Genomic DNA, 14,430 nt, shown 5'->3' on the forward strand with positions numbered 1-14,430 from the left:
CCACAACAAATTATCCTAGAAAAAGTGAGAGAGACATGAGAGATTTGAAGGGCTTGAAAACTCCCAAGTTCGCGTTGCTGCTTGCAGGGAATTATTTTCCTTGATCGGTCCTGTTGCGTTTTATTATTTTATAGAAACGTTTCCTCCCAAACTGTAACTAGGGTTGGGAAATATGAGGATAATATTGATAACGTGATCAGCTAGGTCGCATACATTTCTGATGTTTCATGGATACTGTGAAATATTTTTTAGTTATTTTTAAAAATGCAAACATAGTATTAAAATGGTCATTTTGCTAGTACTAATTTAATAGTAATAATTAACAAATGTACTTTGTGTGTATTTTATATTTTTTCACATATATATATATTATATATATGACATTGAACTTCTGACCAGAAGGTCATGAGTTCAAACCCCAGCACCACCAAGCTGCCGCTGTTGGGCCCTTGAGCAAGGCCCTTAACCCTCAACTGCTCAGTTGTATAAATGTAAGTCGCTTTGGATAAGGGTGTCTGCCAAATGCCGTAAATGTATACGTGTGTGTGCGCATATGCATTTTAGTAGTTCTTAATCCAGCTCCATTTATTGGGTGTGTTGGTAACTCGCTGTTTCTCTGCAAGGCATCTTCAACGGTTGCGTGCAAGACATCGTGGCACAGTTCCCAAAATCCCCTTTAGGTCAGAGTACCAGATTACTGTCGGCCTGCTTTTCACTTTTCATTCTATTCCTGCTCCAGTGCCAGCTCGCTCTAACTGTCTTGTAATCAATGCCCCCTGGGGTGTTCATCGTGTTCTAGGTAAAAATGTCCCACACACGCACTCGCACACAGGCACCGACAGCTTAGCTATACATAGCATGGCTCAGACTTTAATTTTAGGTCTGTTGTTTGAGGTTGATTGCTGGATTAGAGGACAGGAAAAAGACAGATGAGCTGAACTGAGAGCAGGTATGTGTGTGTGTGTGTGTGTGTGTGTGTGTGTGTGTGTGTGTGTGTGTGTGTGTGTGTGTGTGTGTGTGTGTACTCCTTGAACAGCTTGCATCATTTCCTCTTTTATATAATGGTCATGATTCCTGTTGAAACAGAAACTTCTCGTTGAGAATTGTTCCTGAACCCATTAGTTCCTCAGGAGGTTCTGTAACCATGGGGTGGGAACACGCCTTCTGTGACCCGCAGAGGTATAACGTGAGCTCCTATTCTGAAACCCAAACACGGCCAAGTGATGTCACATGCCTCTCTGTGCACATGGTTTTTTTTTTGTGTGTTTGTATGAAGCCTTTTAATCAGCAGGGAGGGACAGACTGCAGACAGGAGGCTGTCATTATTGTAATGATCCTCATTTGCACCATCCCTTAATTCTCTCTCTCTCTCTCTCTCTCTCTCTCTCTCTCTCTCACACTCACACACACTCACACACACACACACACACTAGCTATCAAATCATTCCAGTATGTTTCATTTTTGGCTTGCAAAAGAGTCCAGACTCGACACGCAACAGGACGTCCTGGCCACGTGCTCTCATTGGCTCTGGCACAGTTTATGTATGTGCAGCGTGTATACGTCTTTAGGGTTTGGTTTGTGGTTGAGGTTTGTGCAGCACATGGAGCGCATCTGTGTGGGCCAGTCACTCCCCAGGGAGTGTGTGTGTGCGTTTTGAACATGCTAGTGGTGGTTTTGTGTAAATGTCCTTTAATTGGCTGGAGAGTGTTGAGTCAGCTGTGTGTGTGTGTGTGTGCGCGCGTTATTGACAGATATACACTGGTGTGTTGTCAGACTTGTTTTGGGGGGTTGTATTCTTGGCCTCAAGATAGGTATGGGTGGAGCTGTGTGTGTGTGTGAGAGAGAGAGGAATAATTGTCCTGAGAGAGGGTGTAAAGTCTAATGAGGCTGTTAGCGTTTTTGCGCTAGGTCACAGCGTGGCAGGAAGAATACGGTTAAAATGAAGCTTCTGATTAGTCTGATCGCTCGTACTGTTTTATATGGAGTTATTTTCCTGTGAAACATGATTGTGTGTAAATGTCATGATGAAATTGTCATTTTGCCAATCACAGATCCATAATCAGAAATTCTTGTTTCTTTTTTTTTCCCCTTGATACTACACTTGTACAGCACTGGTTTCAACGTCTGTTGTTTTTAAATGTGCTTTTCTAAATAAATAAGCGAAACTGATGGCTGTATGTGGGCTCAGGTAGTGGACGTTTTTTAAAAAGGTCGTCTGCATTTCCACTGATCTCAGCTTTTAGATGTGGTCTGATGTGGGAATTTCCTTATGCACATGGGCGTAACTTGGTTTTGAAAAGTGCAGTTCATTGAAAGCGTTTTTGTTTTCGTTTACTTGTCTGAATTACGCATGTCTCATGGGAAAAGCTTCAATTTTAACCAGCACTTAAATCCACACCAGCTTTTTAAGCTCTCCAGCAATTACCAGCTTTGAATGTTGCTGTAGTTTTCATCACCTACGTTGTTGGAAGAAAAAAAAAACAAAAGGAGCGATCCCCCAGGCTGATTGTGTTGGCCATAATAATAACAGGTGCCTTACATAAAAAGCCTTACATTTTATATTCACCTATGATGCAGTAGTGTTTTTGTAAACGACTCCATGCAGCAATAATGTGACCATATCACTGTGTGAGATTTAGTTTTAAAATGTCCGGAGAAGGCATTCCATTACAGACGCCACCCTGAAAAACGTGAATCTGTAAAAAGTCTTAGAAATTGCTTGGATCCGTTTCAGCTGAGAGATATTTTACTGTTTTACTGTCCAATGGTGAAACTTCTGACTGAAGACAATAGGCACTTTAAAAATAATAATAGTAATAAATTTAATTTGTACCCGTGTATTCTGAGTGTGTGGCTTCACAAAGAAGTTTGTGTTAATATTAGCATCAGTGAGTTCGCTCAAATTTTTTTTTCTCTTGATTTCACTGATCGTTTCACTAATAATCAAAATCTCCCATACTGAGCGCACAATTTTTAATGTCTGTCAGGAAAAATCTGGTCATGCTCCCAAAACACAGAACATCTTTGAAATCTTGACTGAGCGGTTTCATCATTTTAATATTTTAAGGAACATAAATCCATCTGAAGGGGGCGGGGCCAAATGTATAGCTCTGGAGAGATGAAGGGGGCTGGGCTAGCTGTGCTGGTTGTTGTCGTTTGGCTTAACTCCGAAGTGGAACGTCTGAACTCCAGAATTACGTCATTTTCAACATCTGTGCGTTCGATCTACAAAGTGTGAAGCAAACATGGACACCTCCATTTTCATCTTCCTCTAGCCAGCTAACATTAGTGATATGAGTTGTGCATTTCCTGTTCAAACTGGAACTGTAGAGTCAGGTTTGTAGATTTAACAAGCTAATATGTCAGTATGGTTAATGATCTAAAGCAATCACCTAAAGCTAGTACATACAGTATAGTGCATTTAAAAGTGAAGAAGTGCTGCTACTTGTGTTTTACATGTTGATCTGATGTCATGTGCTGATCTTGGGTTGAGGAAACTGTCCTGACGTTCCAGGCGGGAACTCCAAACTGAGTGGAATTTTCTGAGTGGACGTTGGACTACTGATCAGAAGGTCATGAGTGCAAATCCCCCAAGCAAGGCCTTTAACCTTCAACTGCTCACTTGTATAAAAGAGATAAATGTTAGTAAGGGTGGTAATAGGGGTGTCTGCAGCATGTGACCTCAGAAGACTGAAGGGGCAGGGAAAGCGGTATGGCCAGAATTTTCAGTATAGCAGAAAGTATGGTTCAGTTTTTACGCGTACGCTAGGAACAGCGCACAGTATGCGTGATGCAAATTTCATCATCAGCAGAGTACACGCGTACTGTATGCGCGCCGCACGATTTTTCTAACCGTGTGGCACGTCACAGATGCGCATTTAATTCTTTTGCACTATTTAGTTGTTCCACAAGGTGGCAGCAGTGACCCAGGGCCGCTGATTTTCAAGGTAGTCGAAGAAAAAACGGAAGAGATGGAAAGGAGTGCAGGTTAGAAAGTGCCCGCAATTGTATAATTCTAGCCTTAGAGTATAAGGATTTGTATATGGGTGCTTATCGTAGCGAGAGATTGCCCAAGCATTATTCTTCGTGTTGTTGTGACTCTTCTTCATTGTTGTCCTTCACACCAGAAGACCTGCTTTACTGCTCTGTACTGACTCCTGTAGGCCAGGAGGGGTAGTGCAAGTTGTCGTAATGCTCATGCGTCGACTGTCTGCGTACACGTACGTGTCAAATTGAGTATAGGCTATGCATGGTGCGCAAACGCGTAGAAAAAAAATACCCCAATTTTTTTTTTTACGTATACCAGAGGCCTATGCCTCCAGGGAGCTGAAGGTGATTGGGCCAGCTCTATGGCTCCAGAACTGAAAAGGCTGGTGCCAGGTGTATGGTTCTAACTGTATGACTTTGAAGAGCTGGGGACAGCATTAAAAAAAAAAAGTTTTATGAAGTTGCAGCTCTAAATAGTCAGAAGTCTGTGTGTAAGTTGGTGTTAACAAAGACTGCAAACTGAATGTTTGAATAATAGTCCACTGTCAGAAGTGTAAATAAAAATCGTGTTGGGTAACAGATTAACAGAATTGCCTGACTAATTGACTATTTGCATTCAGTGAAATGATGACTTGGCATTGCTCCATAGTTTCCTTAAATGGTTTAATTCAGGTGGTGTTAATGATCCCCCACCCCCCTTTATTTTACTGTGTGTGTGTTGGATAGCTGTGCTCTGCTGACAGAGCTGTCGTGGTGCTGGCAGCTCACAGATTTGTTCCAGTGATCAGCTTATCTGCTGTCAGTGTGAGGGAGAGATTGGAAATGGTGTTTCTTTCTCTCTCTCGCTCGCTCACATGGACTCTCTCTGCTGAGCCTCCAGGCTAATTATTTTATGCAATCATTTCTTCTTGAAATGTGTGTGTGTCTGTCTCTCTCTCTCTCTCTCTCTCTCTCTCTCTCTCTCTCTCTCTTTCTCTATCCCCCCACTCCCCCCCCCCTCCTCCCCCTTTTCACGCTCTCCTAGTCACATAATCACATGGACGTGGAAGCGCACATTTTTTTATTTTTTTTTTCTTCAAACCCACAGTGACAAATGCACCAATGTAATGTGACGCGGCCTAGCCGTGCAAGAATGCAGGAGTGTTTCTCCCCCCCAGGGCTCGTTATGACTCACAGTGCCAATGCTCATCAGTCTCTGTTTGTCCGTCTGGTTTCAGATTATCATCTAGGAGTGCTGGTTGTGCTGCTGCTTCTATCCTATAGCACATTTGACCTTTTTCATTTCACATTAAGCCACCTGCACCAGCATTGGGCGTATACCTTATATTGGTAGCGCACCCTGTGTAAGACACTTGACACTGCTGATAAAAGCACTTTAGTGTCCTCTGGAAGTCTGGCATAGGGGTGAATATAGTCCATGATACCGGATGTGTAGGTTACATACATAAACACAACCATAACAGTCAAAAGCATAGACGTTTTTGTTGTTGTTCTCTTCTATACTAAGAGCTCATTAAGCCTAAAAATAACAAGGAGACGCAGATAATTGTTTATTTGGTAAAGCTTTCTGTACGTAGTTGTTCATTTCAACATTTATCATTAAGAAAAAGAAAAATGATGGGTTGTTGAGGGAACGACTGTTTTATAGACATGTTTATTAATAAATTAATATTTCTAATCATTGGCAAATTGCTGTGTAATAAGAGGAATAAAGCACTTCGGAGTGGTACCACATTCACGCCATCCCACTGTGGATCAGTTTCTTCTAAAAGCACGCCCCGTTGTTTTATAAATTACATATTACAACCATCACCAAAACTTTTTTTTTCCCCCTCCGTTTGATTTGAACTAGAATTGTGTTTGCAACAAAATGATTAAATTTTTTTTTATACACATCACATTTCATAGCACTAAAGATGCACTTTCACTGAAAGAATGAACAGTTTTTATTTTTCTTTCTCGATCTCACCACATTGATAAACTCGTAACAATATAACTGCCCCTCCCCCTCCTATAACAGATTGAAAACAGTGAAATTAATATTCCAAATATATATCAGTACCTAAAGATCTGTTTTTGATGTACTGTGATCAGCAAAGCGGTAGCGTCACCTTGGAAAAAGCTGTTAAGTCCATTGATGATTATTTTTTTATTCCAAAATATTACAAAAAATTAACAATGGCTTGAGAATAGATTTCAACGATCTGCTAAACTCTTAATAGTAATATGTAGATGTTCTGTCATTATTCACAATGCTATTAATATTACATTATAATATCAGCAACCCCTAACTGTGCGTGTGTGTGTATATGCACATTAGGCATTTAACAAATCCTGTTTGATGCTTTATCTGATGTATGCAAAAATAACAGTGAAACACAGGGAAAAAATGTAATCTGTAAAAATGAACAATTGTGAAATTAAGTACACCACCACGTAGCTACTTCCAGGCAGTTTGTGGTTACTTTTTTAAAAAATGTAATTTTAAAAAAATGTAATATTAAAATATCTGATAAGTTATTACAATATTGATCTTGCATGGTCGTATACACTAGAGCTGGGATGTTTTTGTGACTTTCTGGAGTCTCTGACGGAATAAATAACGGAAGCCAGCGTGTGTAAATGCGCACCAATAGATTTGTCAGTTCTCGGAAATCCTGCGACAGCTGTGACTTCTGCAGCGAGGCAATTCCACAGTAATAAAATCTATCAGGGGAATGAATTTAATCCCCCCCTCCTCCCTTCTGCAACCCCTCACCCTCCTCATCCTCCTCACCGGTGGTGATAAATGAGTCAATTATCGTCAGTCGTGCGCCCCTGCAGAAGGGGAGCAGATATGCCGTTATTACCTGTTGCCGCGTGCTAATGTCGCAGTATTAATCATATTCTAATTTTCCCAGGCCCTTGCACTCGGCACACATAAATCTACTGCTTTCAGTCAAGTCAGTGAGCTACTGAAATACTGGTGTGTGTGTGTGTGAGGGATTGTGGCTTGGAGGACATTGATGAGATGTCACCTGGTGTAGATATTGCCGTGCACTGAGGTTTTGGGGTCATCTAGCTCGTCACATACACTGACAGAATGACTTTGCTTGTTTTTAGGGTTTTTTACAGCCTTGGGGCTTGTTGATGAAGGGCACCTTATACAGCATGTACACACACACACACGGCCTGGGCTATGAGGTGCCCTTCACCAAGCCCTGAGGCTGTAAAGTTCCTCTAAAAATGTGTGTGTGTGTGGGAGGGAGCATTTTATATTAAATGCAGACTTGTGTTTATTTCCAAATGCTCCACGGTCTGCAAGAGGTTGGGGAAACTGGTGTGAGTTGCTTAAAAGGTTTAGGTTTATTGTCATTTATATGGTGTATTTGCACGCTTGCAATGTAAGTTCTGTGGTTTGTTATGACAGAAGCGATCTATTGGTAACGAGGCCGCATTGCTCCTCACTCGCGACGTAGACGCAGCGGATAAACTGTGTAGTGCAAGTAAGAAGTGTAATGTGTAATTAAAATGGTATGACGTAAACACAATGCCATAAAACAATATGCCTAAAGGCAGTGAGTAACAGAAAACCACAAGGTGCAGTGAAATGTTGTTAATTTAGGAGTGTAGTTTATTTTAAATAAACGGACGGAAATTGTATTGAAATTTATCAATCTAATTAATCAATTAAAAAATAATTAATCGAAAAAAATAATCGTCTGATTAATCGATTATGAAAATAATCATTAGTTGCAGCCCTAATAATACATTCACTGAGCACTTTATTAGGAACACTATACTAATACTGGGTCGGGCCTGTGTTTTGCTCTCAAAACAGCTTCAATTCTTCATGGTATGGATTCCACAAGATGTTGGAAACATTCCTTAGAGATTCTGGGCCATGTTGATATGATTACATAATGCAATTCCTGCAGATTGTTCAGGTGCACTTTCATGCTGTGAATCTCCCGTTCTACCACATCCCAAAGGTGTTCTACTGGATTCAGATCCGGTGACTGGGAAGAACACTGAAGAACACTGAACTCGGTGCATTATCATGCTGGAAGAAGCCATTAGAAGATGGTAAATTGTGGCCATGAAGGGATGCACATGGGCAGCAACAATACTCAAATAGACTGTGGCATTCAAGCGATGATTGCTTGGTATTAACAGGCCCAAAGTGTGTCAAGAAAACATTCCCCACAGCATTACACCACCTCCACCAGCCTGGACTGTTGACACAAGGCAGGTTGTGTCTATGGATTCATGCTGTTGGGCCAAATTCTGATCCTACCATCTGTGTGCCTCAGCAGAAATTGAGATTCATCAGACCAGACTACATTTCTTCCAGTTTTCAACCGTCCAGTTTCTGTGAGCCTGTACCCACTGCAGCCTCAGCTTTCTGTACTTGGCTGACAGAAGTGGAACCCAATTTGGTCTTTTGCTGTTGTAGCCCAAACGCCTCAAGGTTCGACGTGTTGTGAATTCTGAGATTCTTTTCTGCTCACGCACTATAGTGGTTATCTGAGTTACTGTTGCCTTTCTGTCATTTTCTCTCATCAACAAGGCATTTCCGTCTCCAGAATTGCCATTCGCTCGGTGTTTTTTCTTTATTGCACCATTCTGATTAAACACTAGAGCAGGGGTGTCCAATCTTATCCGGAAAGGGCCGGTGTGGTTGCAGGTTTTCATTCCAACCAAGAAGGAGCCACACCTGATTCCACCTATTTAATCAGTTGATCTTGGCTTTCAATAGACTCAGGTGTGGCTTCTGCTCGGTTGGAATGAAAACCTGCACCCACACCGGCCTTTTCCAGATAAGATTGGACACCCCTGGTCTAGAGTGTCAGCAGTTTTAGAACATTACATTACAACTGAGCCTGAGCACTCAGCCAGCTAACTCGCTAATATAGGTGATTAATACAATCATACAATTGTTATAGTTTCTTTACAGATTTGATGGTTAGTGCTAAATAAGAGACTGAGAACTTGAATATGGAGGAACATGAGAACGTGATAAAGAGGGAATCAGTTGATGGTTCTCACTTGTGTTTCACTTGTGATCTTACTCTTTAAAGTATGTGTGTGTGTGTGAGTGAGAGAGAGAGAGAGAGAGAGAGAGAGAGAGAGAGAGAGGGTACTACAGAATGCTATAAAATGAATGTACCTTTAGCCTGTAACTTGTGAGAATGTAAGTGGTACTGACTCATATCTCTCTGTTAATCTACAGCCTAAAGCTCGAGTGTGAGAAACTGGCCACGGAGAAGACGGAAATTCAGAGACACTATGTGATGGTGAGATAGAGAGACACACACACATAATACGGACACACACAATACAGACAAAATAAACCCATAATGTACAGACTCAAAAGAGACAAATGCATGCACATGTATATGAACATACACAGCACAGGCACACAAAGATAAACACAAACATACAATGATAGCCTCAGATTCTTGACTGACAGGAGTGGAACCTGATGTGGTTTTCTGCTGTTGTAGCCCATCCACCTGAAGGTTTGATGTGTTGTGTGTTCTTTGATGCTTTTCTGCTCACCGCGGTTGTAAAGAGTGATTATTTGAGTTACTATAGACTTCCTAACAGCTCAAACCAGTCTGGCCTTTCTCCTCTGATCTCTCTCATCAGCAAGGTGTTTCAGCCTGCAGACTTTTTGCTCACGGGATGTTTTTAGCTGCATTCTGTGTAAACTCTACAGACTGTTGTGTGTGGAAATCACAGGAAATCAGCAGTTTATGAAATACTCAAACCAGCACATCTGACTCCAACAAGAATGCCACGGTTAAAGTCAGAGAGATCACACATTTTCCCCATTCTGATATTTGATGTGAACATTAACTGAAGCTCTTGACCTGTATCTGCATGATTTGATGCATTGTGCTGCTGCCACATGATTGGCTGATTGGATAACTGTGTAAATGTACAGGTGTTCCTATTAAAGTGACTGGTGAGTGTATAGTGTGTGTGTGTGTGTGTGTGTGTGTGTGTGTGTATACAAACACACACACACACTCAAACCACATACAGAAAAAAAAACACAGGCACATAGATGCCCAGGCACATAGATGCCCAGAAACATACACACACACAAGCTATATACAGCATGGCACTTTGCATCAGACTGTTTGAGAATACTTGTAAACCCACAGTTCATGGAAACCCAGTCCAGCACAGATCTGTGTGCAAACGCCACCATTTCTCTCTCTCTCTCTCTCTCTCTCTCTCTCTCTCTCGTGTTTTTTTTTTTTTTTGCTTATAATTTTTGGAGACGTGGTGTTGCCTAGCAACAGTGTGGGATTTTGGCGAGGCAGGGGCGTATGACAGACAGCTGTCACACTGCTTCTTTTATTGCCTGAGCTCATTTTCCCCTTTCACTGTCTTATACAAACACACTTCCCTCCTGGTCCATGCCAGCTCTCTCTGTGTTTGTGTGTGTGTGTGTGTGTGTGTGTGTGTGTGTGTGTGTGTGTGTGTGTGTGTGTGTGTAATAGCCACCTGACTAAACTGATGCTAATTCTGCACACGTCTGATCTCCTCTCTCTCTTTCTCACACACACCGTTCCTGTTCGCACCTGTCCTGATTCACAGTCAGAGCCGTTTGCACCACTTAAAGTTTGGGTCAATCATTCTTCCATTCTGGCAGCTGTCAATAAAATATCAGCTCAGTAGAAAACTCCACAAACAGGAGAAGAAAAAATGACAACCAGTAATCAACCAATCAGGACAAAGTGGTGTGTCTACTTGCCTGTCTATCATGTTTCCTGTCAGGTCAGATCTTACTTCTGTTAAGTGTAAAATGATCAATTGAATAGTTTTTCTTTTCTTTTCTTTCAGTATTATGAAATGTCCTATGGCCTGAACATTGAGATGCATAAACAGGTGAGTTTGACTGCATGACTTTTATTTGTTGTGACTTAATTTCTGTAAGTCTGTATTGTAAAGACTGGGTTGGTAGGAGAAGCTGTTGCTCAGTCTCTCGTGTGGATAATTAGCTTAATTACTGCATTAATTGAGGGAACAGTTTGGGCAAAAATGAAATTTTACTCCAGTATACCATGTCAGTTTGCTTCTGTCGTTTTTCCACTGGAACAACAAGACTACCAGTTTAGCATCACATGTCCTCACACACTCGTCTCAAACCGTATCGAGTTGTTCAGTATCTCGGACTTGTGTATGTGGTTACTGATGTTGCACACTGTTGGCTATAAAAATGGACAGAACTTAACATCGGTCATAGCACAAATACCCACCCACGTGGTTATCACTGCGTAACGCCTTCTGAATCAAATGGTATGTCTTTGCACAATGCTAACCTTGTAGCATCATTAGCTCGTGTCGCTCCAGTGCGATACTGCAGTCCAGAAGCAAAATCACACACCAGACATGTCTGGGGTGATCGACTACATTTGGAAGAGGAAAATTGTGTAAATGTATTATTTTAAGGCAAATTATGCCTTTAGCATGTTTGTGCAGTGGTTGTTAAGCTTTTGTAATATTTCTTGCCTTCTGAATAGGGATGGCTGATGTAGATCTTGTAGATACATTTTCTCCATGTTCTTCCCAATTTGATCACCAATTGCCCCCACCATCCAGCTCCCTCCTATCATACGACAGCTACCCTCTCCACCGGAGGGTGAAAACTAATACGTTCTTCCTCTGAGACTTGTGAAGCCACCCAACTGCATCTTTACACAACTACTGCTCATGCAGTGTCACAGGGAAGCACAATACAATTACATTTACATTTATTCATTTAGCAGACGCTTTTATCCAAAGCGAGTTACAAATGAGGAAACACAAGCAAAGCGATATATCAAGCGGAGAACAACACAAGTAGTGTTACCATGCAAGATTTATAATTGAGTTCTAGAGGAGCAAAGTGCGCAGAGTAGAGGTGTAAGAGCCTGAGTAATTGAAAAAAAAAAAAAAAAACCTCTGAGGAAAGAGCTGTCTGCCCTCTTCAACATATGAGCTCACAAACACTCACTATTAGTGTGACCGTGATTGAGGTGAGAGAGTGTGTATGCCTTTCCTCGCACCCAGAGAGCACGGCTAGTTTTGCTCCCTTGACTCCCGGTCACGGATGACTGTGGCATGTGGACTTGATGTCCTGGCGATAAGGTGAACACTTTTCTGTTGCACTAATTGTGGGTATCTTTAGTATTTCTAAAGCACTGACCAACTCCATTCCCTGAGTAAAAAGCAGCGGCTTGGACGATATATTTTTATGCTGAATGTTTCCTTTCGCCTCTTTTTCCATGTTTTTTACCCAAAGCACCTTGTTATTAATATCTATTATATTTGATGAAAATGCAATGTGATTTTCACTTATTTATTTATTTATTTATTTATTTATTTATTAAATAATTGCATTTTGGTTACAATCTGGTTACGACTGAGATTTTGTGTACTGTGTTTCTGCAGGATATGCACACCCATGCAGTGTGTGTGTGTGTGTGTGTGTGTGTGTGTGAGATACTCTTGCTGTGCATCTGCATTTTCTGACCTTGTTAGACTTTTATTATTTCCCCCCTGCGTATTTTCACTTTAAATCAGGTCACTGCTCTCCCAGTGTCTTCTTTCTCTCTCTCACACCCCACACCACACACACACACACACACACACACACACACACACACACACACTTTTCCCATGCTCTTCTCACTCCCCTGCTCATTCGCTCTGCTCGCCCAAGTGCATCATGAAATCCCTCTGCTAATAAAACCATCAAAACCTTCTACTCTTTCTCCAGCTCGCTCTGTCTCGGTCTCGGTCTCCTCTGGCATTCAGCCTCTCCCTCTTTCTTCCTCTCCTCTCCTGCTTTTGGTAGTTGCCATTTTCTAACAAGCAGTGATTATGTCCTGTGGGAAATGGGAAGCAGGGTGATGAAGGAAGGATGGATGGATAGAGGGACAGAGATGAACATGTGGAGCACTTGTTTAGTCTGCTGATAAACAACAAAGCCTGTGCGCGCACACTCCGAGCCTGCAGGTCTCCAGCACGTCTGCCACTGATGTGTGTTTTCCAAAGACCTGGAACTGGTGCTGCATTGGGGAACCAAACCATTTCATGATCAGATTGTGTGTAAACATAACAACCCTGGAGTAATTTATCTCTGGCTTTTAAAACCTATTTTACCCTCCAAAGTCAAATCCTTCAGCATCTCCACACAGCACAAAGCCATCAGTTATAGACCAAAATTGGGGTGTGAACTGAGAGAAGGCATTCGTCAGTTGGCGGAACAGAGACTTCTGCTCTCACACTTGTGTGAAATTGAATCTTTAGGAATCGAAACCTGACCCTAAGCTTTGGAGTGGATTCCACAGTGTCTGGAATCTGAGAGTCCACCATTTTATGATTCGCTCTGCTCTAACAGACATTCTAATTGCTTTGAACTCTTCATTCTATGACTATCTGCTCGTAGGATGTTTTTAGTATTGGTACTGTAATTCTTTAAGTTCAGTGTAATCAGTGGTAAAATTATTGTGCCTGTCATGGATCAGTGAGTCCCATGTTTTTTTTATATGCCGTTTTCTCCCAGTTTTGGTCATTTGCCAATCCTCACCCACCTCACCACGATCACATGACTAGCAGTGCTTCCTCTTAGAAATGTGAAGCCACTGCATCCTTTCGATCTACTGCTCATGCTGTGTCACAGGGTAGCGTTACACACTGGAGGTCGACCGGTAGTGGATTTTACCCATAATTAAGCTGAGCATAACCGATTAATCAACTGATAGTTTTTAAAATTGATACTGAATGAAAACACGACACACAAAGTAAAATATTGCTGAACTTTAATACAAAAATAAACAGTACTGACTGTACCATGAAAATGTACTGTACTTTTTTTAAATGAAATAATTTTAATATACAGTACTGTGCAAAAGTTTTAGGCACCCCTTTTTTTTTTTTTTTTTTTTGTACAAACTTTGTTATAGATTTTTATTTTATGACTCCTACATTATCGAGTCAATACAGAAACATTTTATATTTCCAAACGTTAGTTTTCCAGCACAAAATTAAATGTTACAGAAAAATGTTTCATTAATGAAAGCAGCACATTACGTAAGAGACACGTTTCAGACAAAAAAAAAAACCACGATGAATGCTGCTGGATTTTGCTGCAAACATAAGAAGCAAGTGCGACAGTCAAAGTCTCCAGAACAACCGTGTCTGGTTCTGCAACATGCTCAATAAAACTTACAGCTCGTTTCCTTATAAAACTGCACTAATTGTACCTGAGACCGCTAATTAATTAATTAATTTATTTTTGTCACACATTGACTTTGTTCCATTTATTTCTGTTTACTGCTCTTTACGGGTTTTTTTTCCTTTTAAAGTGTCATGAAACACTAAACTACATTTTCTGAGATTTTAACAGGGGTGTTCCTGTCACACATCATAAGACAATCTTAGCATCCGTTAATTTTAATTGT

The 14,430-nt window shown here is 41.2% G+C and overlaps 1 protein-coding gene across 5 annotated transcripts in view; it reads left to right on the forward strand.

The window, feature by feature from the left end:
- tle2a (TLE family member 2, transcriptional corepressor a) overlaps positions 1-14,430 on the forward strand; it is a 40,023-nt gene that overhangs the window by 11,586 nt on the left and 14,007 nt on the right. For all 5 annotated transcript variants that reach the window (XM_053635444.1, XM_053635446.1, XM_053635445.1 and 2 more), the window contains exons 3-4: positions 9,201-9,264; positions 10,826-10,870. In XM_053635444.1, coding sequence (XP_053491419.1) covers positions 9,201-9,264; positions 10,826-10,870 — 109 coding nt within the window. The remainder of the gene's footprint in view (positions 1-9,200; positions 9,265-10,825; positions 10,871-14,430) is intronic.

This window comes from Ictalurus furcatus, chromosome 10, assembly GCF_023375685.1.
Source record: "Ictalurus furcatus strain D&B chromosome 10, Billie_1.0, whole genome shotgun sequence".
Lineage (NCBI taxonomy): Eukaryota > Metazoa > Chordata > Actinopteri > Siluriformes > Ictaluridae > Ictalurus > Ictalurus furcatus.